This window comes from Sphaeramia orbicularis, chromosome 11, assembly GCF_902148855.1.
Source record: "Sphaeramia orbicularis chromosome 11, fSphaOr1.1, whole genome shotgun sequence".
Taxonomy (NCBI): domain Eukaryota; kingdom Metazoa; phylum Chordata; class Actinopteri; order Kurtiformes; family Apogonidae; genus Sphaeramia; species Sphaeramia orbicularis.
The window spans coordinates 55,851,059-55,877,936 of record NC_043967.1 but is presented as its reverse complement, the minus strand read 5'-3'; the positions used below and the strand labels follow the sequence as shown (position 1 = coordinate 55,877,936).

Below are 26,878 nucleotides of genomic sequence, written 5' to 3'. Positions count from 1 at the left end.
CTTCATTTGGCATCGTTGGCTCTGAGCCAAAAAAATATAACTTGGGGTGTCAAACATACAGCCGATGGATGGATGGATGGATGGATGGATGGATGGATGGATGGATGGATGGATGGATGGATAGATAGATAGATAGATAGATAGATAGATAGATAGATAGATAGATAGATAGATAGATAGATAGATAGATAGATAGATAGATAGATAGATAGAGTTCCGTCCTTTCCTTTCATGGTAAATTCCACTAGCATTTTAAGTTGAATAACCTCTCAACTGGCATGTCTGTTTCTGCACCTGAAATTTGACACCATGGCAACGTGGCCCTATTATTTATCTGTTGCTAGGTAACCCACTTGAATGATGATTCTTTGATTCTGGCCTGTGGTGTTTGTTTGCTGATGTGTTGTTTATTTGTTGACATGTGTTGTTTATTTGTTGACACATGTTTTTTTGTTGTTGACATGTGTTGCTTATTTGTTGACATGTTTATTTGCTGACGTGTTGTTTGTTTGTTTGTTGACACATGTTTGTTTGTTGACATGTGTTTATTTGTTGACACGTGTTGTTTATTTGTTGACAGGTGTTGTTTATTTGTTGACACCTGTTTTTTGTTGACATGTGTTGTTTGTTTGTTGACATGTGTTGCTTTTTTGTTCACGTGTTGCTTATTTGTTGACATGTTTATTTGCTGACCTGTTGTTTGTTTGTTGACACGTTTGTTTGTTGACGTGTTTATTTGTTGACACGTGTTGTTTATTTGTTGACACGTGTTGTTTATTTGTTGACACCTGTTATTGATTTGTTGACACCTGTTGTTTTTTTTGTTGACACGTGTTGTTTATTTGTTGACACCTGTTGTTTATTTGTTGACACCTGTTATTGATTTGTTGACACCTATTGTTTTTTGTTGTTGACACGTGTTGTTATTTGTTGACACCTGTTGTTTATTTGTTGACACCTGTTGTTTATTTGTTGACACCTGTTATTTATTTGTTGACACCTGTTGTTTTTTTTTTTGTTGACACGTGTTGTTTATTTGTTGACACCTGTTGTTTATTTGTGACCCGCAGACGGAGGAAAGACTTTAACGTTCTTCAACAACGACTACAGAGGGGAGTTTCAGACGGTGACCTTCGAAGGACCAGAGATCCAGAAACTGTTCTACGGCAGCTTCCATAAGGTACAAAAAACCCACCATCTGTGTCTGAGTTCACCAAAAGCAGGCTGAAGTGATCTGAACCTGAACCAGAACCTGAGCCAGAACCAGAACCAGAACTGGGCTGTCACTAGTCGCTTTTCCATTGGACATCTGCGCAAAACTTCACAGATATTTACTAAACGTCGAAAAAAACTGAAATCCTCTGACCACGCCCACCTCTTCCTTTTCTCTGCCATGGTAAACGCCTGCAAAATGAAGGCGTGGCTTGTGTTTATATCTAGGGGGCGGGGCCTAGCTGGGGGCGTGTCTGTGTCGTAGTGACGTAAACTGTATTTGACCTTAGAGACACCAGTGGAAGGAGAGGCTCCGTTCAACCATTAAGAAGACGTTTGACCGTTACTTCAGACGTGGTTAATGAAGGTCAGGATGTGACGTGGTTCCCTTTAAGGCCGTGTTTGTAAAGGTGGGCGTGTCTCGTGTCCCGTAGCTTCACATCACCATCAGTAAAACCAGCGCCAGAGTGGTGATCGACTGTAAGATGGTGGCGGAGAAAAGCATCAACGCAGCCGGAAACATCACCACAGACGGAGTGGAGGTCCTGGGACGGATGGTCCGGTCCAGAGGCAACAAGGACAACTCTGCACCGGTCAGCACACACACACACACACACACACACACACCCTAACACACACACACTATAACACACACACACACACACCCTAACACACACACACTATAACACACACACACACACACCCTAACACACACACACTATAACACACACACACTATAACACACACACACACACACACACACTATAACACACACAGACACACACACTATAACACACACACACACACACACACACACTATAACACACACACACACACACAAACACACACAATAACACACACACGACACACACACACACACACACACAATAGAACACAACACACACACAATATAACACAGCACACACACACAATGTAACACAACACACACACAATATAACACAACATACACATAATATAACACAGCATACACACATAATATAACACAACACACACACACACACAATATGACACAACACACACAGAATGTAACACAACACACACAATATAACACAACATACACATAATATAACACAGCATACACACACAATATAACACAACACACACACACATACACACAATAACACAACACACACACACGACACACACACAATAGAACACAACACACACACACACAATGTAACACAACACACACACAATATAACACAACATACACATAATATAACACAACACACACACACACAATATGACACACACACACACACAATGTAACACAACACACACAATATAACACAACATACATATAATATAACACAGCATACACACACACAATATAACACACACACAAAATAACACAATGCAAACAATATAACACAACACACGTAACAGACACACACACACAATATATAACACAACACACACACACACGTGCCCAGTGTCCAGGTGAGTACATGTATAAACCCTGTGTGCACTTCCGCTGTCTGACCAGTAGGTGTCAGTGTATGTGATGATGCTCCGTCGTCCACTGTGTTGGAACTGAACCAACCAAACCCATGAGTCTACAGGAGAACAGCTGGAGAACGGAGGAACCTGGGAATGACAGGGTTCAGCCCATCTGAAGTGTGAGTGTTGTGTCAGCTCTGGTCGTGTGTTTGAAACTGAAGCTGCTCTGTGTTCTCTGTCCTCGTCTTCGTGTTTCCAGTTCCAGCTCCAGACCTTCGACATCGTGTGTAGTACGTCCTGGGCCAACAGAGACAAGTGCTGCGAACTGCCTGGTCTGGTGAGGACACAGCGTCTGTGTGTGTGTCTGTGTGTGTGTGTGTGTCTGTGTGTCTGTGTGTGTGTGTGTGTGTCTGTCTGTGTCTGTCTGTGTCTGTCTGTCTGTGTGTGTGTGTGTGTCTGTGTCTGTGTCTGTGTCTGTCTGTCTGTGTGTGTGTCTGTGTGTGTGTGTGTGTCTGTGTGTGTGTGTGTCTGTGTGTGTGTGTGTCTGTGTCTGTCTGTCTGTGTGTCTGTGTGTGTGTGTGTGTGTGTGTCTGTGTGTGTGTGTGTGTGTGTGTCTGTGTGTGTGTGTGTCTGTGTCTGTCTGTGTGTGTGTGTGTGTGTCTGTGTGTTTGTGTGTGTGTGTGTGTGTATGTGTCTGTGTGTGTGTATGTGTCTGTGTGTGTGTGTGTGTGTGTGTGTCTGTGTGTGTATGTGTCTGTGTGTGTGTCTGTGTGTGTGTGTGTGTGTGTATGTGTCAGTGTGTGTGTCTGTCTGTGTGTGTGTGTGTGTGTGTGTCTCTGTCTGTCTGTCTGTGTGTGTGTCTGTCTGTGTGTGTGTGTGTGTGTGTGTGTGTGTGTGTGTGTGTCTGAACTCCATTCACTCCACTTCCACCTCATCAGTCTGTAACCTCATATTAAACTCAGCTGTAATATGTCTGTTTCCATGTGACATGAAGGATGATGATGATGATGATGGTCCACCTTCATCTGACTGTCACTGATTCGTGTGTGTGTGTGTGTTTGTTTTTTTTTTCATCCTCATCGTGTTCGTGTTCATCCAGAGGAAGGAGGTGGACTGTCCATCTATGCCCAAAGCCTGCACCTGCACCCAGGACAGCAAAGGCCCCCCAGGGCCCTCTGGAGCCCCTGTGAGATATACACACACATACACACACATACGCATACACACACACATACACACACATAAATATACACACACAAATACAAAGAAAATAATCCACAAAATGAATGGAAATGAACAGTGAAATGAACAAATTTGAATAAAATAATGAACCAAATGAAGGGAATAATAAAAAAAAAAAAAAAAAAGAACAAAACAAAGAAATAAAACCGTAAATAAAGCAGTCGTACATGATTTAACCTCTCAGATGTTTTTGTTGCTGGTTTTAAAGGTGGTGACAGGGTTAGGGTTCTGTTAAATCACCAGCTCACATTCATTTCCATCTTCACCATCTTCATCTGTTCCATGAGCTTCCTTCAACTTTTCTCAACTTTATTTATGAAACACTTTAAACGCAGTGTGCCAGTGTCTGGACACAGAGATAAAAACTGTAATGGCAAAATTACACACATACATTCATATTAGTTGTTCATACATTTGATTGTCATCTGCATAAAAATGCAACGCAATGTGATTTTTTTTTTTTTTTTTTTTTTGAACAGGGAGGTCCAGGAATCCGAGGAGCCCGAGGTGATCGTGGAGAGCCTGGTCCTGTGGTAAGGAGAGTTTCAGTTCATTAGTGATGTAGTTCTCAAGACCGGTCTTAGCCAGGAGACCTGTCTGGGAACCCATTTTCTGGGGTCTCAGTCTTGTCACAAACTCAACTCATTTGGTCTCGGTCTTGTCTTGTTCTCGGACATAGCGATCTTAATGAGATTTGTACAAAAAACACAACATCACAGAATGGTGTTATTATTTAGTGTGCGCCCTCTTCAAATGCAACCAGTCAGATGCACCTATTTTAAAAACATGTTACATTGAATACATTTTCTCAACGGACAATGCTAGACCTCCACGGTCCACTACTGATGTAGTTGTCACGGATTCAACTCATTTGGTCTCAGTCTTTTCTTGGTCTCAGTACCCTTCGGTCTCGGCAGTGTCTTGGTCTCAGTACCCTTCGGTCTCGGCAGTGTCTTGGTCTCAGTACCCTTCGGTCTCGGCAGTGTCTTGGTCTTGGTACCCTTCGGTCTCGGCAGTGTCTTGGTCTCAGTACCCTTTGGCCTTGGTAGTGTCTTGGTCTTGGTACCCTTCGGTCTCGGCAGTGTCTTGGTCTTGGTACCCAAGACAGACAGACTTCTCAGATGATGATGCACATGCGCCAAGGTTGAGGAGGCCAGGTGAACACCGATCTCCAACAAACTTGAAAAAACTGTGGTTAAAGTAAATGTTTCTTCCTAAGAATTAAGACCAATTACGAATAAACGGTGCTGGATCCGATGCTCGATTGTGGTATGTCTCTGAAGAAAATAAAAGGGCAAACTAAGGACAGTGGTGTCGACCACGCTGAGCAGGAGGCTGTGAGTAATGTGACGGCGAAAGAGTTCAACTTACAGGAATTATCTGCCTTGATTTGCACTATTGTAAGAGAGGAAAACGGCGTACTGACTGATTAAATGCAGTTGCATCTGGACGCACTCCAAAATGAAGTGTCTGGGTTCAGTAAAAGAATTGGCGTACTAGAGGATGCACTGAGTGGCATGGACAGCCGCATTATTCACCTGGAGAAGGCAAACCAACGCCTATGTAAAGAAAATAATGCCCTAAAGGAAAAGGCTGAACTCCTGGAGAATCACAGTCACAAGTATAATGTGCATATTCTTGGCTTGACTACAAATGCGGAGCAGGGGAATCCGACAGGCTACGTGTCAATTTTATTGAAGGAGATGTTCGGGGATAAACTCCAACTCATGCCTGAAGTTGAAAATGCCCACCGCATCGGCCCAGTGACTAAATCCGGGCAGCGTGCCATGATTGTTCGGATGCAGAGACTGGTGATGAGAGAGGAAATTCTACGCATTGTGAGGAAAGAAAAAGTTTTCGAGGCTCATGGGATGAAGCTGCATTTCTTTCCGGATCTTAGAGCTAACACCGCCAAAGCTAGGGCAAGCTATCGAGAGGTGAGGAACAAATTATGGAACGCAGAAATCAAACATGGGATTATTCACCTGCCAACTCTGGTACTGACTTTCAGAGGAGAAACTAGAAGGTTCACTGACAATGTGGCAGCAGAGACATACGTGAAGACTGTAATTGAACCAGCGATGGAAAACAAAGAGTAAGAGGCAGTGGTGATAAGTTACAGTTATGAACTTGTGATTATGGCTTCATGAACTCAGTCTATATATACAAGGGTATAAATTCTATAGATATGATAGAAATATTAATGGTGCTGGAGTAGTGTTTTATGTTCAGGATCAGATACCTGTGAAAATAAGGGATGATCTTGGTTGCATTGGTGTTGAAGCACTACGGTTGGAAGTGAAGCTGCTGTATCTGAAGCTGGTTCTTATGGGTGTTTGTTACAGACCACCTAACGCACCAACAGTCTGTCTGGACAGAATCTGTTATATGCTGGATAAAGCATGTGACTCTAAAATGAGGTATATTTTTTAGGGGATTTAAATATTGATTGGAGTTGTAATAATTGTGCACTAAAAAGTAAGTTGCTCTCAGGAGCAGATACATGTAATTTAACACAAATTGTTACGAAACCAACCAGAGTTTTCTATAAGTCCGATGGGACAAAAACGTCCACTTGTATAGATCTGATTTTTACTAATGCAGTTGATTTCTGTTCAAAAGCAGGTTCTGTACGTATGGGGTTCAGTGATCATAATGTAACTGCAGTCTGCAGAAAGACCAAAGTACCCACATCAGCACAGAAGATAACTGTTAAAAGAATATTTAAACATTTTAATGAAGTAAATTATGCAGAGGAGGTCCGTAATGTTGATTGGTCAAGAGTATTACAACAAAAAGATCCTGACAGAGGTTTGGATGTCTTCAGGAGTTTACTCATGCCAGTTATTGATAAACATGCACCATTAAGACAAATGACTGTAAGAAATGTTGCTTCTCCTTGGGTAGATTCTGAACTTAAAGAACACATAAAGCTGAGAAATGAAGCAAAGGCAGAGGCAATCACATCTGGTGATACTGTTCAGTGGAAAAAGTACAGACAATTGAGGAATTTTGTTACAAAATTAAACAGAACAAAAAAAAGATCTACTACGAAAATCAATTCAAAGAGGCAAAATTAGACAGTAAGAAAATATGGAATACACTTCATGGATTAATGGGACAAAGTCAAATCTTTACCAACATTTTTGGAAGCTGATGAGACTTTTTTGACTAAACCTGTTGATATTGCAAATTATTTAAGCAAATTCTTCAAGAATAAGGTTCAAAATTTGCATAAGTGTATGGATTCCAGGTCAAAATGTGACTCATCCATTAGCACAATTAAAAATAAAATTACGAAGAACAGATCATGTAAATTTACATTTGAAAAAGTAAGTATTACTGTGGTAGAAAATGTCTTAAAATTTATTGAAGTGAAACCGCCTGGTGTTGACGAACTCGATGTGCAATTCTTAAAAATGGTAGCTGATGTGATTGCTGTGCCCATATGCTACATCATTAATCTGAGTTTAAAAAAGAGTGTTTTTCCTGCTAATTGGAAAAAAGCGAAAATCATACCTCTATTAAAAAATAACAAGGAGTCCTTTTCTGGTAAAAACAGCAGACCCATTAGTATTCTCCCTGTTTTGAGTAAAATTACAGAGAAAGTAGTTTACGACCAAATTAATATGTATTTTAGTAAAAATGGGCTGAATACAGTATGTCAACATGCTTATAGGAAAGGACACTACAACAGCTTTAGTTCAGATAACTGATGACTGGTTAAAAGACATTGAAAACAGGAAAATAATTGGCACTGTAGTGTTAGATCTTAGTGCAGCGTTTGATGTACTTGATCATGAGATTCTACTGGAAAAGCTAACTTGTTATGGAGTCGATTTGGCTGCAATTGAATGGATGAGAAGTTATCTTACTGATAGAGAATTTACAGTTCTGTTTAATGGTCACTTTTCTGATACTCAGACGCTGTTTTGTGGAGTGCCCCAAGGCAGCTGTTTAGGACCACTTTTATTTTCTATTTTTACAAATGATTTGCCTTTTATTTTGGAACGTGCCACCATTGCTCCATATGCAGATGATTCTACCATTTATTTGTCCAATCCTGATATTGGTGAACTTAAAAAAGCTCTAAATGAAGAGGTAATACTAATTGCAAATTGGATGAGAGAAAATAAATTAGTGCTCAATACTGAGCAGAGTAAATGTATGGTGTTGGGGTCAAGACCCCTTTTAAAAAACTCCCCTGTTTTGAATTTGTCAATGGAACTGACACAGAACAAGTAGCTGAGGCCAGGCTGTTAGGTGTGACTGTTGATGGTATGTTGACTTGGAATACTCATATAAAGCAAATATTAAATAAAATGGGCAGAAGCATTGGTGCTGTTAAACAATGTAGGAACTGCATACCATATCAAATAAGGAAAACACCAGTGGAATCATTAGTTCTGTCGCATTTAGATTATTGTTCAGTTGTTTGGTCAGACACATCAGAAATAAATCTAAATGAACTTCAAATGGTGCAAAATAAAGCAGCTGGAATAGTCCTAAACTGTCCATTTAGAACCAGTACTAGAAACACTCACACCCGTCCGGCCTGGTTACATGTTGAAGGCAGAATTAGATACTCTTTAGTTCAGTTTATTACAAACATCATAATTACAAAAACAGCTGAACTTCTTTACAGTAAACTGACTTTCTTCAGTGACGTGCATCAACATTCCACACACCAGTCAGAGGACAGATGTCTCCTGTTTTCTGCCTGTAGGACCAATCAAATACAGGGGAGTGTGTAATACAGGGCAATGGAGGCACGGAACACACTGGCACAGTTTTTAATTTCAGAAATTCAAGCATAGTTTTTCTAAAAGGTTGAGAATTTTCATATTTACCCAAGAATAACTGTCTGAGCTATTGCACGTCCTATAATGACATCATCTAGACGGTTTGTTTTTTTGTTTGTTGTGGAGCTGTTTTTATTTTTATTTTATGTTTTATTTTTTGTTTCTGATTTTTGGTTTATTTATTCTTTTTTTCTGTTGTTGTTGGTATTATTATTGTAATTGTTTTGTATTGTGTGCTGCTGTTGATTTTTGGTTTTTGTGTTGTTGTGTTGAGTGTATGTACATCCTGTTTGTTGAGTGAGTTGTGGGAAATTGTGGTGCTTTGTTTTTGTGTTGTTGATGACCCCAGGAAGAGGAGCTGCTGTGGTATGCAGCAGCTAATGGGGATCAAACTAATAAACTAAACTAAACTAAACTAAATCCTTCGGTCTCGGCAGAAGGAACTGATGAGGTGGTCAGCTGCAGGGCTAGCGGCGGTTACATCACAAAGTTATTCTCGCAAATTATGGCTTTGTTGTTGAAATATGACAACAGTATTCTTATAATATTACGACATCATTTTCATAAAATTCTGACTCTTTTTGTATTCGACTTTATTGTCATAACAGTACAGGTTTTATCTCAATATTTTGTGACTTTATTCTTGTTGTGACAAGTGTTTTTATTTTCTTATGTGGCCCTAATACGCCGTCGTACATAATAATATTTTCAAAAATTAAATCTTTTTTTTTAAGCATGTATTACATATAATAATAATAATAATAATAATAATAATAATTAATGGCCAGATATTGAAAAAACTTTGAAAACAGGTGCAAAAGAATTGTCTAAAAAGACATTTTCTGACCCTTTTATTCCAAAAACAACCTCAATAAACTGAGGCCTGTTCTACTGGCGGTCCTTAAAGGGTTAATATTATCTAATGTCCAGTTTTCATGTATGTAGATGTTCTGTGATTAAATATTCTTCCATGACTACACTACAATAACAGATATGAGTTGTACTCTGAATTTGTCATCGGTTCATTGTGTTTATGTGGTCGTCCACATGCAGCGCAGTTGCAAGCTGATTTCCTGTGGTGTCACCGATAACAAAGCTTTCACGCTCTGGTGACGAGTGCAAATGAAGTCAGACGACAAGACGCTCAGTGAACAGAGTTTAATGGAGTTCTAGTTTAACAGAGTCACACTGCAGCAGGTTCAGTTTGGGTCAAATGTGTCAACTCTGTCACTAGAAAGAAAGAAATTAAGTCTTAAAGCAGGAATTCACAAAGTAATATCAACAACGAAGAATCAGATTAAAAAGACAGGATGAAAAAAACAAAAAACAAAGAGAAAAGACATTTAAGGAGGTCATTTACTGTGGTATTTATGTCATTTACGGTGGTGTTTAAGTCATTTATGAAGGTGTTTAGTTCAGTTTCTGCTGTTTTCTCTTTTATGATTCTCTTCATTAGTTAATTCTTCACATAATTTTTGTTATTTTTCTAAACCTCTGTCTGCTCTACAATGACTGAGGACAAAGACCAAAAAAGAACATTCTGTTGAAGAAGAAGAACCGTGAAGAAGTTTTATTTTATCACAAAGAAATCATGAACACAGACAAATCAGAAAAAAAAACACTGTTGGTTAAAAAAATACAGAGAAACAAAAATACACAAGAAAAAGACAAAGCATTGAACTTTTTTCTTCAGATTCTTCCAGTCGCTGTTTTTCCAAACGGCTTCATCTCTGTCCATCTCATTATTTCATGGGACGCTCTCTACAAAAACATGAACAGCATTAACAACATCTTCATCATTTGTTCATCTTGTTCATATGGTCGTTCATGGACCTCTATCTATCTATCTATCTATCTATCTATCTATCTATCTATCTGTCTGTCTGTCTGTCTGTCTGTCTCTCTTTCTGTCTGTCTGTCTGTCTGTCTACAGTATCTAGACAGAATATGTTCAAAATGACATGAAAAGACGAACCAGACGACCCTGATTTATCACAAAAACAACTACAGTAACATCTTGTTCTGGGTTGAAATCAACAGTTTCACTCAAAACCGCGGTCAATAAAGTGTATAGACTCTGGGTCCTCTGGGTATGGGTTCAGGTACGGCTCCAGCGTTGGCTCCAGTGTTGGCTCCAGCGTTGGCTCCAGCGTTGGCTCCAGCGTTGGCTCCAGTGTTGGCTCCAGTGTTGGCTCCAGCGTTGGCTCTGGCTTTGGCTCCGGTGTTGGCTCCAGCGTTGGCTCTGGCTTTGGCTCCGGTGTTGGCTCCGGTGTTGGCTGTGCGTTGGCTCCGCCGTTGGCTGTGGCCGTTTCAGACTCTCAATAGTTGTGTCCCTCTCTGTAATAGTGATGTTGACTTGATTATTCTTTGTGTTTAGCTCAGTAACGGTGTTGTTCAATTCATTCACGGTGTTGTTCAGGTCATTTCTGGTGTTGTTCAGTTCATTTCTGGTGATCTGGAGCTGCTGTATTTCCAGCAGCAGGTTTTGTCTTTCCACAGTGGCAAAAATATCTGGAAACCAAAGAAAAACGGAGAGAAATCAACATGTATAGAAAATATCATCAAACCTCAGCAATCTCAGTTTTGTTTATGTCATTTACAGTTGTATTTCCGTCATTTACGGTGGTGTTTAGTTAATTTACGGTGGTATTTCTGTCATTTACAGTGGTGTTTAATATGTGCCATGTTGCGTTTGTGAGTCAGAGCAGAGGTTTACATCGTGCGTAGAGTCCACCCAGAATCAGAACCAACAGAACAATCAGCAGATGTTGAATCAGTGCAGGAACGCTGCAGCACCGGCTTCTCCTGACGACTGGACGACCAATCACAACACGCCCTCCTTCACATGGAAACAGACTGATTTAAACCAAGCCTTTCAGTCTTTGTATGTGTCTGTATATTGGGGCTCCTCCAGCCTCTTCAGAATATGACAGCGTTCAGTGACTGTGCAGTTTGTTGTGCAGCTGACGGGTACGTACCCTTCAGTTGTGCTCTCTCACACACTTCACCTGGATCTTCACTTTCCTCTTGGATTTCTGGGCTCCGTCTCACATCTGGATGGGGTTGTGGTCCGGCCTCAGGATCAGTGGACATGTTGAGGCGTACCAACACAAACCTGAGCACTTTTCTACTAGCGTTCAGTCAAACAGTGAAGCTCCTCCCTCTGACGCTGAAATACCAAGCAGAAATGACTTTGGAAATGAGACCCAAACATGTTATTCTAAAAATGTGCCTGAGCCTGGTTCAGACAGATGGGCTTTGACTTCTGTGAACAGTCAGGTGTGCAGATTTCCTGAAAATTGTGAAAAAGTGACTGAATTTGTGCTTCTGAAATGAACAGGACCGTTTTTGAATTTCTACCAATCCCACACCGTTGAACCTACAATTATGACGCTTCTACGAAAAATGTGCGACTCGGCACAAAGAATGTGTGTGTGAAGTTTGGTACCGATGTCACGCATGTCTTTTTTTTTTCACATCAAATCAAATTAAAAAAAACAAAAAACAAATGGAGTCATTATATTTTTAGTATTTTTTCACTATTATTTGACTGTAGATCAGATTGGTCTGTATGTGGAACCTGAACTAAAATGAGTTCCACAGCTTAGACTGTGGAATTTTTACACTTTGTAAATTCATCCCAGGGGTCGGATTGGAACCTTTGGGGGGACACATTGGGCCCTGGGACTCATGTTTGACAGCCCTGCTCTACGCACTAGCTCTCAGAGTGGGGAGACTGATTGGAGTTTTTTGGAAAGTCTACAAACAACTCTTTATAACTCTCACATTTCTTGGAGTTCAGCAATAATTGAAACATCAAATAGTTGGAAAAACTCTTTTCTTTCAAAGACGAATTCACATGTAAATTGTAAAACTTTTGGTTTTCGATCTGCAGACCTGTAAGTGCACAAAGTCCTGATTCGGGTTCAGACAGAAATATGGGCTCCAGCGCACAGCGCCCCCCCCCCCCCCCCCCCCCCCCTTACCCTGTTTAAACTAAAATGGGTTTAAGTCTAAGAAAATGTTGGTTTAGTCCAGACTATACTGACCAGATTACATAGAACTGCACGACTAAAAAGACTAAAATACTGTTTTCATCGACTAAAACAAAACTAAAAAGTCATCAGTTTTCATTGACTGAAACTAGACAAAAATAGTCCTGTATTATTTGGTCTAAAAAACGAGTAAAAAGCCCAGAGTTTGTATTTATTTGTATTTAGTGGTTTATTTAATAGGGACCATGCATATTTATGAACACTACACCCATGTAAATGTGCCCGAATTAGTAAAAATAATTCATTTTCTTCTGCGGTCAGAGGCAGGTGACAGAAACGAGACATAAAACACACATTAATACAGCACTCGTTTGCTCTAAATTAAAAATTTCAAAATACACATAATGATGACATAGGCATCATCAAACCAAACAGACAAGCGAGCAAACAAGTAAAAACTAAAAAAAAGAAAACTAAAAAGCTGTGAAGGTGACTCAAACTAATATAAACTGCAGTGAGAGTTTGACCCGCAGACGTACTTTAAACTGACAAAAACAACAGTAAAAGTATCTTTATTAGCTTGTCTGCGTCGCTAAAACCCACGGTCACATCGATTATTACACAGTCGATCTCCTCTGCGCCCGTGTTTCCCAGGTGCCTTGAACGCACCATCAGTATCTGAAGTCAGTTTGTTAATGAACAGTGAAGGGAAGGAGACGACGACTGAAGAGGAGACGCACGAGATACTTCGCATTTTTTAAGAGGGACGATGGAAAATTTGACGACACATTCACCATTTTCAAACAGTGTCGTGCTGCTATAAAATACGTTCAGTTTTAGTGTTTGGTAAAACATCGTAAGTTCTGGTAAAACAGTTTCTGAAACGTTACAGGAACATGAAAACAGCATCAGTGAGTCGACATACTGTGTTTGACTGATAATAGAATGATGATGTGGAGTTGAATACTCACCGTCGGTCCGGTATCTGTGGACGTCTGCAGCGTTAAACCAGCCTCACCCTCTTTTTACTTCAGACTTTTATCAGAACATCGAAGACGTGGCAGAAGAAACCAGATCAGATGGTGTTTGTGTGACATGTGAAGGCGCAGGACTCTGATAGGATCTGTGGTTTTAGATTTAGTCAAACTTTCCACACAAGTCGGCCTCCGTTATCGATGAAGGACAGATGGAAGATGTTTATGACTTTTATCAGCGTTTTAGGCTTGAATTCTCATATATACAATTATTTACAATTATTTACTATTATATGCTATTGGATATAATAGTGATAGTGCTGTTTTGGAGTGTCCTACTAGTGGGTTTGGATGTGTGTCGCTATTGTTTTTCTCCTTTCTTCCTCTGTTTTTATCTGGGTTCTTCTCTGAAACTGGTCCTAAAAACAGGACAGAGGCTAAAAATTCAAACCAGATGCAGACGAATGTTCTGAGGCAGGTTTGGGAAACTATTTTTCAGATAAAACACATTTTTATATTATTTTTACATTAATTTTCTACATAAATCTGCATGTAACGGACAAAAGGACACAAAAATTACACACTACTATTTTTTTGAATGTCTTTTTATTCTCTCACAGGTGCATTTTGGGAATCATAGTAAATATTCAAGGCAGAGTGTTTGACAAAAATGACCACTGTTGTAAAACCATTGACGATTTATTAGTGTTTAAATGTTCAGGTTCTGTATGTAACACCAGTGGACACAATGGGTTCCACACCAAATCTGGAATGAGACTGAGACTGATGACAAACCCACATGTGTGGATTAGAAAAACCACCAGGATCCACATATTGAACACAGTCTTTTTATTTTTCAGATAAAACACATTTTTATATTATTTTACATTATATTTTATACATAAATCTGCATGTAACACAGTCAAAAGGACACCAAATTTATACACTACTATTTTGTTAATGTGTTTTTATTCTGTCACAGGTGCATTTTGGGAATTGAAGTAAATATTCAAGGCAGAGTGTTTGACAAAAATGGCCACTGTTGAAAATCCACTGTTGATTTATTTGTGTTTAAATGTTCAGGTTCTGTATGTAACACCAGTGGACACGATGGGTTCCACACCAAACCTGGAATGCGACTGAGACTGATGCCAAACCCACATGTGTGGATTAGAAAAACCACCAGGATCCACATATTGAACACAGCGTCTGTATTTAGAGTCTATAGAAGAGCATTTACACATGTTTACACATCTAATGCACTGACACCTAGGGAGATTTAATGTCCATATTTAGGTCCTATTTTTGGACCCAATATTTGATTATAAATTCATTAATTATGGGATGGATCAGAGCAAGAGGATAATTGTATTTACATTTCTCTGAGGTCATCATTAGGTTCATCCTGGGGGGGGGGGGGGGGGGTATGTCTACATGTACCTTTTATTATTGGGTCTAAACAGATGGAAAAGTGACAGGTACTAAAATAAACCCAGTTTCACAGAAGAACCCATGTGTATGTTTGTGGTTTCTAGAGTTGATTGATAGTTGTATCTGTCGATGTCCTCTAAATGTCTGTATATTTGTATATGTGTGTAAATCTATCGTCAAACTTTCCACACAAGTTGGCCCTTTGTTATCGATGAGAGACAGATGGGAGATGTTTGTTACTTTTATCAGTGTTTTAGGCTTGAATTCTCGCAAATGAGAGAGAAATCTATAAGGAACTCAGTGCCCAGAGACAGAGTAGCAGTATGGTAGCAGACCTACGCTCACCTGTCGGACCCTGGATATTACCTGGAACTATTAAGAGCGGTGAACAACAGGGATGCAGCGGTACAGGTTAGCCACAGTTGGGGACGTATTGTGGTTCTTGGGTCGTGGTTCGGGCTCGAGGGCCGTCTGGGGCCGGACGCAGAGCCCGAACTGTGCGCCTATCCTCGGGCGTGGCTCCGGCGTCCGGTGTTCTGGCTCGACAGGACGGCACAGCCTCTGCATCCAGGCCGTGAACCATTTTCTGCTGTTTTTGTCTGTTATGATTCTCCTCATTTGTTAATTCTTCACATAATCTTTGTTATTTTTCTAAACCTCTGTCTGCTCTACAATGACTGAGGACAAAGAGCAAAAAAAGAACGTTCTGTTGAAGAAGGAGAACTGGAAAGAAGTTGAATTGTTTGATTTACGAGGATGGACGTGTTTCAGGCAAAAAAAAAACAGAATCCCACAAAGAAATCATGAACACAGACAAATAAAAAAAAAACACTGTTGGTTAAAAACAAAATACAGAGAAAATGTAAAACAGCCCCAACAGTCGTATGAGTACAAGTAAAAATACACAAAAATACACAAGAAAAAGACAAAGCATTGAACTATTTTCTTCAGATTCTTCCAGTCACTGTTTTTCCAAACGGCTGCATCTGTCCATCTCTGTGATGCCGTTAGTACAAACACTGAATCCAAATGCAGGAACTCGGACACAAAAATAAGGTTCAAAAGGTTTATTATTTACACAGAGGTGTAAGAGTAATAATAGTGACAGAATCTTGAGGATAATGGTTGGAGATATCGTCCTCTGATTCGTCCTCCGGGTCGAGGGCGGCAGCCCGTCTCCCCGAGCGGCGTTTGGGGTATTTTTCCCGACTGGGGAAAAGCAAAGGGAGGTCAGGGACGGAAACAGGTCATACACAGGCAGGCTATCACTCAGGCAACAGGACATAAGGGCTAGACAAATACTCACGTACCAAAAAGTCAGGGCGAGAAGATCGAAACCAGGAAATCAGATGAGGCGGACAAAACCGACAGGGAGCAGGCAGTAGGCAAAAAACCGAGGAATCCAAAAAGGGTCACAACAGGCAGACAAAACGAACAGACGAGGTCAAAACGCTGGTTAGAACTACGAGAGTTACAAACTGGCGTCTGACTGAGGGAAGAGACAGGGTTTAAATACACAAAAGGGAGGGAAGACAACTAGACACAGGTGGAGCAAATCAGGGCGGAGACAGGTAATCAGGTAAGAGGTCAGGGAGAACAGGGAACAGGAAGTAAAGACGACAGACAAGACACATGAGGGGAAACTTAACAAAATAAAACAGGAAATGACAAACAAAACATAAAAGACAGACGAGACCAGACTAACGTCTGGCTGCAGGTATGACAGTACCCCCCCTCCTAGGGACGGCACCAGACGGCACCAGACGGACCAGGGACATCAGAATGACTCCGATGGAACTGTCGTATCAGGTCCGGGTCCAGAATACGGGAAGCCGGCACCCAGGAACGTTCCTCAGGTCCATAACCCTCCCAATCCACGAGGTACTGGACCCCTCTCCCCCGCCGTCGAGCTGCCATTAGACGTCGGACCGTGTAGGCTGGATCCCCATCAATCATCCGAGGAGGAGGTGGAGGTTGGGTGGGCGGGACCAGGTGGCTCTGTTTCACCGGTTTGATTTGGCTTACATGAAAGGTGGGATGGATCCTCATAGACCTTGGTAGTTTTAGACATACAGAAACAGGATTAATAATTTTCGAGATAGGAAATGGACCAACAAACCTGGGTGCCAACTTGCGACTCTCAATCCGAAGGGGAAGGTGTTTGGCCGACAGCCAAACCCGCTGGTCCGGATGGTAAACAGGAGCGGGGCTTCTATGGGAATCCACCGAGGTCTTGTAACGGCTTGAAGCCTTCAACAGGGCCTGTCTAGCTTGAGTCCAGGTCCTCTTGCATCTGTGGATCAGAGCCAGGGCCGAAGGCACGCCCACCTCCTTCTCTAGTGAGGGAAACAAGGGCGGCTGATAACCATACACCACATGAAATGGTGATAAACCAGAAGAAGCACTGGGAAGCGAGTTGTGAGCAAACTCCACCCACACCAGATGACGGCTCCAGGAGGCGGGGTTTTGAGAGGCCAACACACGTAGTCCCACCTCCAGGACCTGATTAAGCCTCTCTGTTTGGCCGTTGGTCTGTGGGTGAAAACCAGAAGACAGACTGACAGAAGCACCAACGAGAGAACAAAAGGCTTTCCAAAAACTAGCAATGAACTGGGGCCCTCTATCGGAGACCACGTCTCTAGGGAAACCATGTAGGCGAAAAACATGAGTTAGCAGCGCCTCCGCTGTTTCCTTAGCTGAAGGAAGTTTAGGTAGGGGAATAAAGTGCACCATCTTAGAGAATCTATCCACCACTGTAAGAACAACCGTGTTACCGTTGGACAAGGGCAAACCAGTCACGAAGTCCAGAGCAATGTCCGACCAGGGCCTTTTAGGGACAGGTAACGGCCGCAGCTCCCCCATGGGAGCCTTATTGGAGACTTTATTGACGGCACATACAGGACAGGCGGCCACATATTCGGCGACGTCCTTCTCCATGGCTGTCCACCAAAAACGTTGCTTCAGCATAAACAGAGTCCTCTTCACCCCGGAATGGCACGCCATCTTAGATGCATGGCCCCACTGGATCACCTGAGGGCGGAGGTGAGGAGGAACAAACAGGCGGTCTGGCAGTACGCCATCCGGAATCTCACAGTCATTAAGGGCCTCCATAACCAACTTCTCAACACCCCACTGAAAAGCCCCCACCATACAGGAACTGGGTAGAATAGTTTCAGGTTCAGAGATAGACGTGTCAGGAGAGAACCCTCTGGAGAGAGCGTCCGGCTTCCCATTCTTGGAGCCAGGACGGTAGGAAAGGGTGAAATTGAAGCGAGTGAAAAACAGAGCCCACCTGGCCTGACGGGCGTTGAGGCGTTTAGCCGATCGCAGGTATTCCAAGTTCTTATGGTCAGTCCAGATGAGAAACGGCACATCCGTCCCCTCCAGCCAATGCCGCCATTCTTCCAACGCCACCTTGATGGCCAACAACTCACGATTTCCAATGTCATAATTCCTCTCAGCTGGTGACAGTCTCTTTGACAAGTAGGCGCAGGGGTGGAGCCTATTGTCCGCAGGAGAGCGTTGAGATATGACAGCCCCAACACCCAAATCAGAGGCATCGACTTCCACCACAAACTGCAGAGCTGGGTCAGGGACGGACAGGACAGGAGCGGTGGAGAACGCCCCCTTCAGGCGGTTAAACGCCTTATCAGCCTCGGGACTCCACCTGAATACAGACTTGGAAGAGGTGAGAGAATGCAGAGGGGCAGCCACACTGCTGAACCCCCGGATAAACTTTCTATAGAAGTTAGCGAAGCCAAGAAACCTCTGAACATCCTTCCGGGAAGCAGGAGTAGGCCACTCCCTCACCGCACTAACCTTCTCAGGATCCATCTGGACACTTCCCTCCGAAATGATGAAGCCCAGAAAGGAAACCGTAGGCTGGTGGAACTCGCATTTTTCTGCCTTGACGAATAGTTGGTTGGCGAGTAATTTTTGAAGCACCTGCCGAACATGTTGAATGTGTGTCTCCTCGTCTGGGGAGAAAATCAGAATGTCGTCCAGATAGACAAACACATTAAGCATATCCCTGAGCACGTCATTAACAAGGGCCTGGAAGACAGCAGGGGCGTTGGTGAGGCCAAAAGGCATCACCAGGTACTCGTAGTGGCCACTGGGGGTGTTGAATGCTGTCTTCCACTCATCTCCTTCTCTGATTCTAACTAAGTGGTAAGCATTGCGAAGGTCTAGTTTGGAGAAAATCTTGGCCCCATGTAACAGTTCAAAGGCTGAGGACATCAGCGGCAAAGGATATCTGTTACGGATAGTAATGTCATTAAGCCCCCGGTAGTCTATGCATGGCCTTAGCGACTTATCCTTCTTATCAACAAAAAAGAACCCTGCTCCTGCAGGCGACGAAGAGGGCCGAATTAACCCAGCTGCCAGGGACTCATCTATGTACTTTTTCATGGCTAGATTCTCTGGGCCAGACAGAGAATATAACCTCCCCTTAGGAGGAGAAGTACCAGGTCGTAAATCAATGGAACAATCATACGAACGATGAGGAGGTAGGGCCGTAGCCTTAGACTTACTGAATACCTCCTTTAGGTCATGATAACATAGGGGAACTTTTTCCAGTGCAGGGAAGTCCTTATCCTCCTCCTGAGGAACACTAACCGGGGCCACGGAGATCTGAGGCATCTTGGGAGGACAAACAGGTAACTTAACAAACTTGCAACGAGATCCACAGTCTTTACCCCAAGAATAAACCTCCCCCGTGCCCCAATCAGTAAAGGGTTCGTGTTTCTGCTACCAAGGATAACCCAGAATTAGTGGCTGAGAATCAGAGTTATAAATATGAAAACTGATGGTCTCAGTGTGTCCGTCCATGAACTGCACAGCGACCGGCTCGGTACAATGGGTTATCCGGCAGATCACGTGATCATCCAGGGCTCGAGCTTCTAGCGGACGCTGGATCGGAGTAGAGCTGAGTCCCAATTTTTGTACCAGGTTCTGGTCCATAAGATTAGCGTCGGAACCGGAATCGATCAGGACGGGGTGCTGGAGAGACAGAGAATCAGAGCACAGAAGAACCACAGGAAACGGACGAGTGACAGTGGATAAACACACCGTTCGGCTCAATAGCGACCCCTCACCTGTCTTAGCATCTGGTCTTAGAGTACAGTTGCTGACTCTGTGCCCTCCTTGCCCGCAGTATAGACAAAGACCTTCTATCATACGTCGTCGGCGTTCTTCAGCTGAGATGTGAGCCCGTCCCAGTTGCATGGGCTCCTCCTTATTACTGCCGGTCTCAGCAACCGGGAGACGAACCATCTCACGACCAGGTCCCTTACTAGTCGGAGAGCGGACCTCAGGTTCCTCTGACTGCCACACTGATTCTTGATCAGCGACCCGGATAGCCTTGGTGATGACGTCGTCTAGGGAGTGAAGCTGTTGGCGAAGCGCCATCTCCCGGCCAACAGAGCGATTAAGGCCGGTCAAAAAGGCAGTGATCAGGGCCTGGTTGTTCCACCCTGATTCAACTGCTAGGGAACGAAAAGCGCTCACATACTGCCTGATAGTCTTATCTCCCTGTCTTAGCCTCATGAGCTGATGACCAGCAAATTGGCTCCGGACCGGATGGTCATATACTCTCTTAAGTTCTGATACAAGGGCCGAAAAAGACTGAACAGCAGGGGAATCTTGCTCAAAAAGTGCATTGAAATAGCTTAAAGGGGGGCCCTCCAACAGGCTGGCCACATATGCAATCTTAACAGAGTGTTTAGCAAATCGAACGGGCTGGGAATCAAAAATTAACTGGAGCTGGGTGAAAAAATCACGACAAGTGTCAGGATTACCAGAATATTTGGATGGCGCCGGAATGTTCGGCTCAACCGAGTCTCGAACTGGCGGGATAGTGGCCCGATTCTCGCCTGACGCAGCTGCAGCCGCAGCTTGGGTACTGGTGAGTAGGGCGACCTGAGTAGTGAGCTGGTTCATTTTGTCGAGGAGGGTGTGGAGAACCTGATCATGTCCACCCAGCCTGTGCCCCTGGGACTGGATAGCCTCCTTGACCTGTGTGAGTTCTGCTGGATTCATTTTGTGGCCAGTTTGTACTGTAATGCCGTTAGTACAAACACTGAATCCAAATGCAGGAACTCGGACACAAAAATAAGGTTCAAAGGATTTATTATTTACACAGAGGTGTAAGAGTAATAATAGTGACAGAATCTTGAGGATAATGGTTGGAGATATCGTCCTCTGATTCGTCCTCCGGTTCGAGGGCAGCAGCCCGTCTCCCCGAGCGGCGTTTGGGGTATTTTTCCCGACTGGGGAAAAGCAAAGGAGGTCAGGGACGGAAACAGGTCATGCACAGGCAGGCTATCACTCAGGCAACAGGACATAAGGGCTAGACAAATACTCACGTACCAAAGAGTCAGGGCGAGAAGATCGAAACCAGGAAATCAGATGAGGCGGACAAAACTGACAGGGAGCAGGCAGAAGGCAAAAAACCGAGGAATCCAAAAAGGGTCACAACAGGCAGACAAATTGAACAGACGAGGTCAAAACGCTGGTTAGAACTACGAGAGTTACAAACTGGCGTCTGACAGGGGGAAGAGACAGGGTTTAAATACACAAAAGGGAGGGAAGACAACTAGACACAGGTGGAGCAAATCAGGGCGGAGACAGGTAATCAGGTAAGAGGTCAGGGAGAACAGGGAACAGGAAGTAAAGACGACAGACAAGACACATGAGGGGAAACTTAACAAAATAAAACAGGAAATGACAAACAAAACATAAAAGACAGACAAAACCAGACTAACGTCTGGCTGCGGGTATGACAATCTCATTATTTCCACATATGACATCTACAAAAACATGAAGAGCATTAACATCATCATCTGTTCATCTTCTTCATATGGTTATTCATGGACAGCGTCATTTGAACTTTTACTTCCTGTGGTGACACTGATAACTCTATCTATCTATCTCTCTATCTGTCTGTCTGTCCGTCCGTCCGTCCGTCCGTCCGTCTGTCGGTATGCAGCAGCTAATGAGGATCAAACTAATAAACTAAACTAAACTAAACTAAACCCTTTGGTCTCGGCAGAAGGAACTGATGAGGAGGTCAGCTGCAGGGCTAGCAGCGGTTACATCACAAAGTTATTCTCTTAAATTATGGCTTTATTGTTGAAATATGACAACAGTATTCTCATAATATTACGACATCATTTTCATAAAATTCTGACTCTTTTTGTATTCGACTTTATTGTCATAAAATTACAGGTTTTATCTCAATATTTTATGACTTTATTCTTGTAGTGACAAGTGTTTTTATTTTCTTATTTGGCCCTAATACGCCGTCGTACATAATAATATTTTCAAAAATTAAATCCTTTTTTTAAAGCATGTATTACATATAATAATAATAATAATAATAATAATAAATGGTCAGATATTAAAAAACATTGAAAAAAGGTGCAAAAGAATTGTCTAAAAAGACATTTTCTGACCCTTTTATTCCAAAAACAACCTCAATAAACTGAGGCCTGTTCTACTGGCGGTCCTTAAAGGGTTAATATTATCTAATGTCCAGTTTTCATGTATGTAGATGTTCTGTGATTAAATATTGTTTCATGACTACGCTACAATAACAGATATGAGTTGTACTCTGAATTTGTCATCGGTTCATTGTGTTTATGTGGTCGTCCACAAGCAGCGCAGTTGCAAGTTGATTTCCTGTGGTGTCACCGATAACAAAGCTTTCACGCTCTGTTGACGAGTGCAAATGAAGTCAGACGACAAGACGCTCAGTGAACGGAGTTTAATGGAGTTCTAGTTTAACAGAGTCACACTGCAGCAGGTTCAGTTTGGGTCAAATGTGTCAACTCCGTCACTAGAAAGAAAGAAATGAAGTCTTAAAGCAGGAATTCACAAAGTAATATCAACAACGAAGAATCAGATTAAAAAGACAGGATGAAAAAAACAAAAAAACAAGAGAAAAGACATTTGAGGATGTCATTTACTGTGGTATTTATGTCATTTACGGTGGTGTTTAAGTCATTTATGAAGGTGTTTAGTTCAGTTTCTGCTGTTTTCTCTTTTATGATTCTCTTCATTTGTTAATTCTTCACATAATTTTTGTTGTTTTTCTAAACCTCTGTCTGCTCTACAATGACTGAGGACAAAGAGCAAAAAAGAACGTTCTGTTGAAGAAGAAGAACCGTGAAGAAGTTTTATTTTATCACAAAGAAATCATGAACACAGACAAATCAGAAAAAAAACACCGTGGGTTAAAAAAATACAGAGAAACAAAAATACACAAGAAAAAGACAAAGCATTGAACTTTTTTCTGCAGATTCTTCCAGTCGCTGTTTTTCCAAACGGCTTCATCTCTGTCCATCTCATTATTTCATGGGACGCTCTCTACAAAAACATGAACAGCATTAACAACATCTTCATCATTTGTTCATCTTGTTCATATGGTCCTTCATGGACCTCTATCTATCTATCTATCTATGTAGAATATGTTCAAAATGACATAAGACGAACCAGACGACCCGGATTTATCACAAAAACAACAACAGTAACATCTTGTTCTGGGTTTAAATGGAAATTTTCACTCAAAACTGTTTTGATGATACTTTTATTTTTGGTTTGTTTACATTTTTCCTACCTAAACATGTTTTCATGTTTTGGTGGTCTCCAAAACCGACTCCTAACAGTTGCGTCCCTCTCCTTAACAGTGATGCCAACTTGATTATTCTTCCTGTTTAACTCAATAACGGTGTTATTTAGATCATTTATGGTGATCTGGAGCTGTTGTGTTTCCAGCAGCAGGTTTTGTCTTTCCACAGTGGCAAAAATATCTGGAAACCAAAGAAAACCAGAGAAAAAACATGTATAGAAAATATCGTCAAACCTCAGCAACCTCAGTTTTGTTTAGTTCATTTAAGGCTGTGTTTAGTTCATTTACGGTGGTGTTTAGGTCATTTACGGTCATTTACGGTGGTGTTTAGGTCATTTATGGTTGTGTTTAGTTCATTTTCTGCTGTTTTCTCTTTTATGATTCTCTTCATTTGTTAATTCTTCACATAATCTTTATTTTTCTAAACCTCTGTCTGCTCTACAATGACTGAGGACAAAGAGCAAAAAAGAATCTTCTGTTGAAGAAGAAGAACTGTAATTAAGTTGAATTGTTTTATTTACGAGGATGGACATGTGTCAGGCCAAAAAAACAGAATCTCACAAAGAAATCATGAACACAGATAAATAAAAATAAAAAATAAAAAAAAATAACACTCTTGGTCAAAAACAAAAATACAGAGAAAATGTAAAACAGCCCCAACAGTCGTATGAGTACAAGTAAAAATACACAAAAATACACAAGAAAAAGACAAAGCATTCAACTTTGTTCTTCAGATTTTTCCAGTCGCTGTTTTTCCAAACGGCTGCATCTGTCCATCTCATTATTTCATGGGATGCCAGCTCCTAAAACATGAACAGCATTAACATCATCATCATCTGTTCATCTTGTTCATATGGTCCTTCATGAGCAGCGTCATTTGAACTTTAACTTCCTGTGGTGACACTGATAACTCTATCTATCTATCTGTCTGTCTGTCTGTCTGTCTGTCTGTCTGTCTTTCTACCTATCTAGACAGAATATGTTCAAAATGACATAAGACGAACCAGACGGCCCTGGTTTAACACAAAAACAACAACAGTAACATCTTGTTCTGGGTTTAAATGGAAATTTTCACTCAGAACTGTTTTGATGATACTTTTATGTTTGCTTTGTCTACATTTTTCTTACATATGACAAAGTCTGTCCCATTTCTTCCACAGACTCTCAATAGTTGCGTCCCTCTTCTTAACAGTGATGTTGAGTTGATTATTCTTCATTTTTAGCTCAATAACGGTGGTGTTCAGGTCATTTATGGTGTTGCTCAGTTCATTTCTGGTGATCTGGAGCTGCTGTTTTTCCAGCAGCAGGTTTTGTCTTTCCACAGTGACAAAAATGTCTGGAAACCAAAGAAAAACAGAAAGAAATCAACGTATATGGAAAATATCATCAAACCTCAGCAATCTCAATTTTGTTTAGTTAATTTTCTGTGGTGTTTAGTTCATTTATGGTGGTGTTTAGTTTATTTATGGTGGTGTTTAGTTTATTTACGGTGGTGTTTAGTTTATTTACGGTGGTGTTTAGGTCATTTACGGTGGTGTTTAGTTCATTTACGGTGGTGTTTAGTTCATTTACGGTGGTGTTTAGTTCATTTACGGTGGTGTTTAGTTCATTTTCGGTGGTGTTTAGGTCATTTTCTGCTGTTTTCTCTTTTATGATTCTCCTCATTTGTTAATTCTTCACATAATCTTTGTTATTTTTCTAAACCTCCTACTGCTCTACAATGACTGAGGACAAAGACCAAAAAAGAACGTTCTGTTGAAGAAGGAGAACTGTAATTAAGTTGAATTGTTTTATTTACGGGGATGGACATGTATCAGGCCAAAAACAAAACAAAACAGAATCTCACAAAGAAATCATGAACACAGACAAATCAGAAAAAAAAGCACTGTTAAAAACAAAAATACAGAGAAAATGTTAAACAGCCCCAACAGTTGTATGAGTACAAGTAAAAATACACAAAAATACACAAGAAAAAGACAAAGTATTGAACTTTTTTCTTCAAATTCTTCCGGTCGCTGTTTTTCCAAATGGCTGCATCTGTCCATCTCATTATCCCATGGGACATAGTCTACAAAAACATGAACAGCATCATCGTCATCATCATCATCTGTTCATCTTGTTCATATGGTCCTTCATGAGCAGCATCATTTGAACTTTAACTTCCTGTGGTGACACTGATAACTCTATCTATCTATCTATCTATCTATCTATCTATCTATCTATCTATCTATCTATCTACTAGGCCTGTAATGGTACACAAAATTTTCAGTTCAGTACGTTTTCTGTTTTGAAAGCCACGGTTCGGTTGTTGTCGGTTCACTATGGAAAGGAAGAAAACCCCTCAAAATGTCTTTAATACATTTATGAAGTTTTGAAAAATTTTCCCCCAATTTTTGGACACAATAGAATATAGAAAAACAGGAATATAATTCTGCTGCTATAAATCAAATAGAAAGTAAAATAAATTATTAATATTACTAAATGTATTTGAAACATTAGTATTGCACTTTTCCCTGACAGGTAGTTTTGAACAAACAACAAAAATCTAATCACAGTTCTATCAGTTCACATTCTGCAGAAAAATAACAAAAAAAGTTCCACATGAAGTGAAACATTAACAAGAGGACAAACTGGTATTCTGTTTAAACAAACTGAAGAGCAACTTTGACAACAAAAAATTAACCAAATTATTTATTTTAGGACAGAGAACAAACTGTTTAGGACACTTTGTGTACATGCGCGTGCAGGGTGCAATTTGTCGGAGGGATTTTTTTGTTTTGTTTTGTTTGGTTTGGTTTTTTTGGTCGGAGCCAGGGGGGTGGGTGGGTCCATAACTAGTGTAACTAACGCTGGCGTGAAACGAAAGTGAAACGTTGTATACTTTCAACATCCAACTCCAGGATCTATTCCTTTGTTATACAGCGTGTGTGTGAGAGAGAGAGAGAGAGACAGACAGACGGACAGACAGACAGAGCTGGTGTAAGTGTGTTAGAACTACCGTAGTTCATAGGAGGCAAACAACGTCTGTCTTATTAACGTCTCTTTCCTCGTTGTTGTCTTTCACCTGAACCTGAACTGATCCAAACTGGACTGGACTGATGGTGGAGGGTCTGCAGTCTCTTCCTTCCTGGT

At 41.4% G+C, this 26,878-nt stretch overlaps 2 protein-coding genes across 9 annotated transcripts in view; one reads left to right on the top strand and one right to left on the bottom strand.

Moving 5' to 3' along the window:
- The window catches only part of LOC115428600 (collagen alpha-1(XIV) chain-like), a 282,214-nt gene that overhangs the window by 210,509 nt on the left and 44,827 nt on the right, over window positions 1-26,878 (top strand). For all 3 annotated transcript variants that reach the window (XM_030147725.1, XM_030147724.1, XM_030147723.1), the window contains 5 exons: window positions 1,071-1,180; window positions 1,647-1,805; window positions 2,933-3,010; window positions 3,773-3,859; window positions 4,395-4,448. In XM_030147725.1, the coding sequence (XP_030003585.1) occupies window positions 1,071-1,180; window positions 1,647-1,805; window positions 2,933-3,010; window positions 3,773-3,859; window positions 4,395-4,448 (488 nt within the window). The remainder of the gene's footprint in view (window positions 1-1,070; window positions 1,181-1,646; window positions 1,806-2,932; window positions 3,011-3,772; window positions 3,860-4,394; window positions 4,449-26,878) is intronic.
- Window positions 10,323-15,620, bottom strand: LOC115428602 (probable serine/threonine-protein kinase DDB_G0280133). Of its 6 annotated transcripts, none has more exons than XM_030147731.1 (5): window positions 13,684-13,961; window positions 11,696-11,886; window positions 11,434-11,556; window positions 11,011-11,228; window positions 10,323-10,885 (listed from the first exon to the last, which is right to left on the bottom strand). In XM_030147731.1, the coding sequence occupies exons 2-5, from the start codon at window positions 11,808-11,810 to the stop codon at window positions 10,760-10,762; spliced, it is 582 nt and encodes a 193-aa protein (XP_030003591.1). In that variant the 5' UTR covers window positions 11,811-11,886; window positions 13,684-13,961; the 3' UTR covers window positions 10,323-10,759. The 6 variants fall into 6 exon arrangements, 5 of the variants coding, with proteins under 5 accessions (XP_030003591.1, XP_030003589.1, XP_030003587.1 ...); XM_030147729.1 differs by having other exon boundaries at window positions 10,323-11,114; window positions 11,157-11,228; XR_003936660.1 differs by having other exon boundaries at window positions 10,323-11,228; window positions 11,381-11,556.

Bases quoted from the DNA above. Each gene is read 5' to 3' on its own strand.
- LOC115428602 (XM_030147727.1), bottom strand. From the start codon at position 11,810: ATGTCCACTGATCCTGAGGCCGGACCACAACCCCATCCAGATGTGAGA. The intron at 11,557-11,695 runs GTACGTACCCGT...TTCCATGTGAAG, and splicing joins TGAGAGAGCACAACTGAAGG to GAGGGCGTGTTGTGATTGGT. The intron at 11,229-11,433 runs GTAAACCTCTGC...TTTGGTTTCCAG, and splicing joins GGGTGGACTCTACGCACGAT to ATATTTTTGCCACTGTGGAA.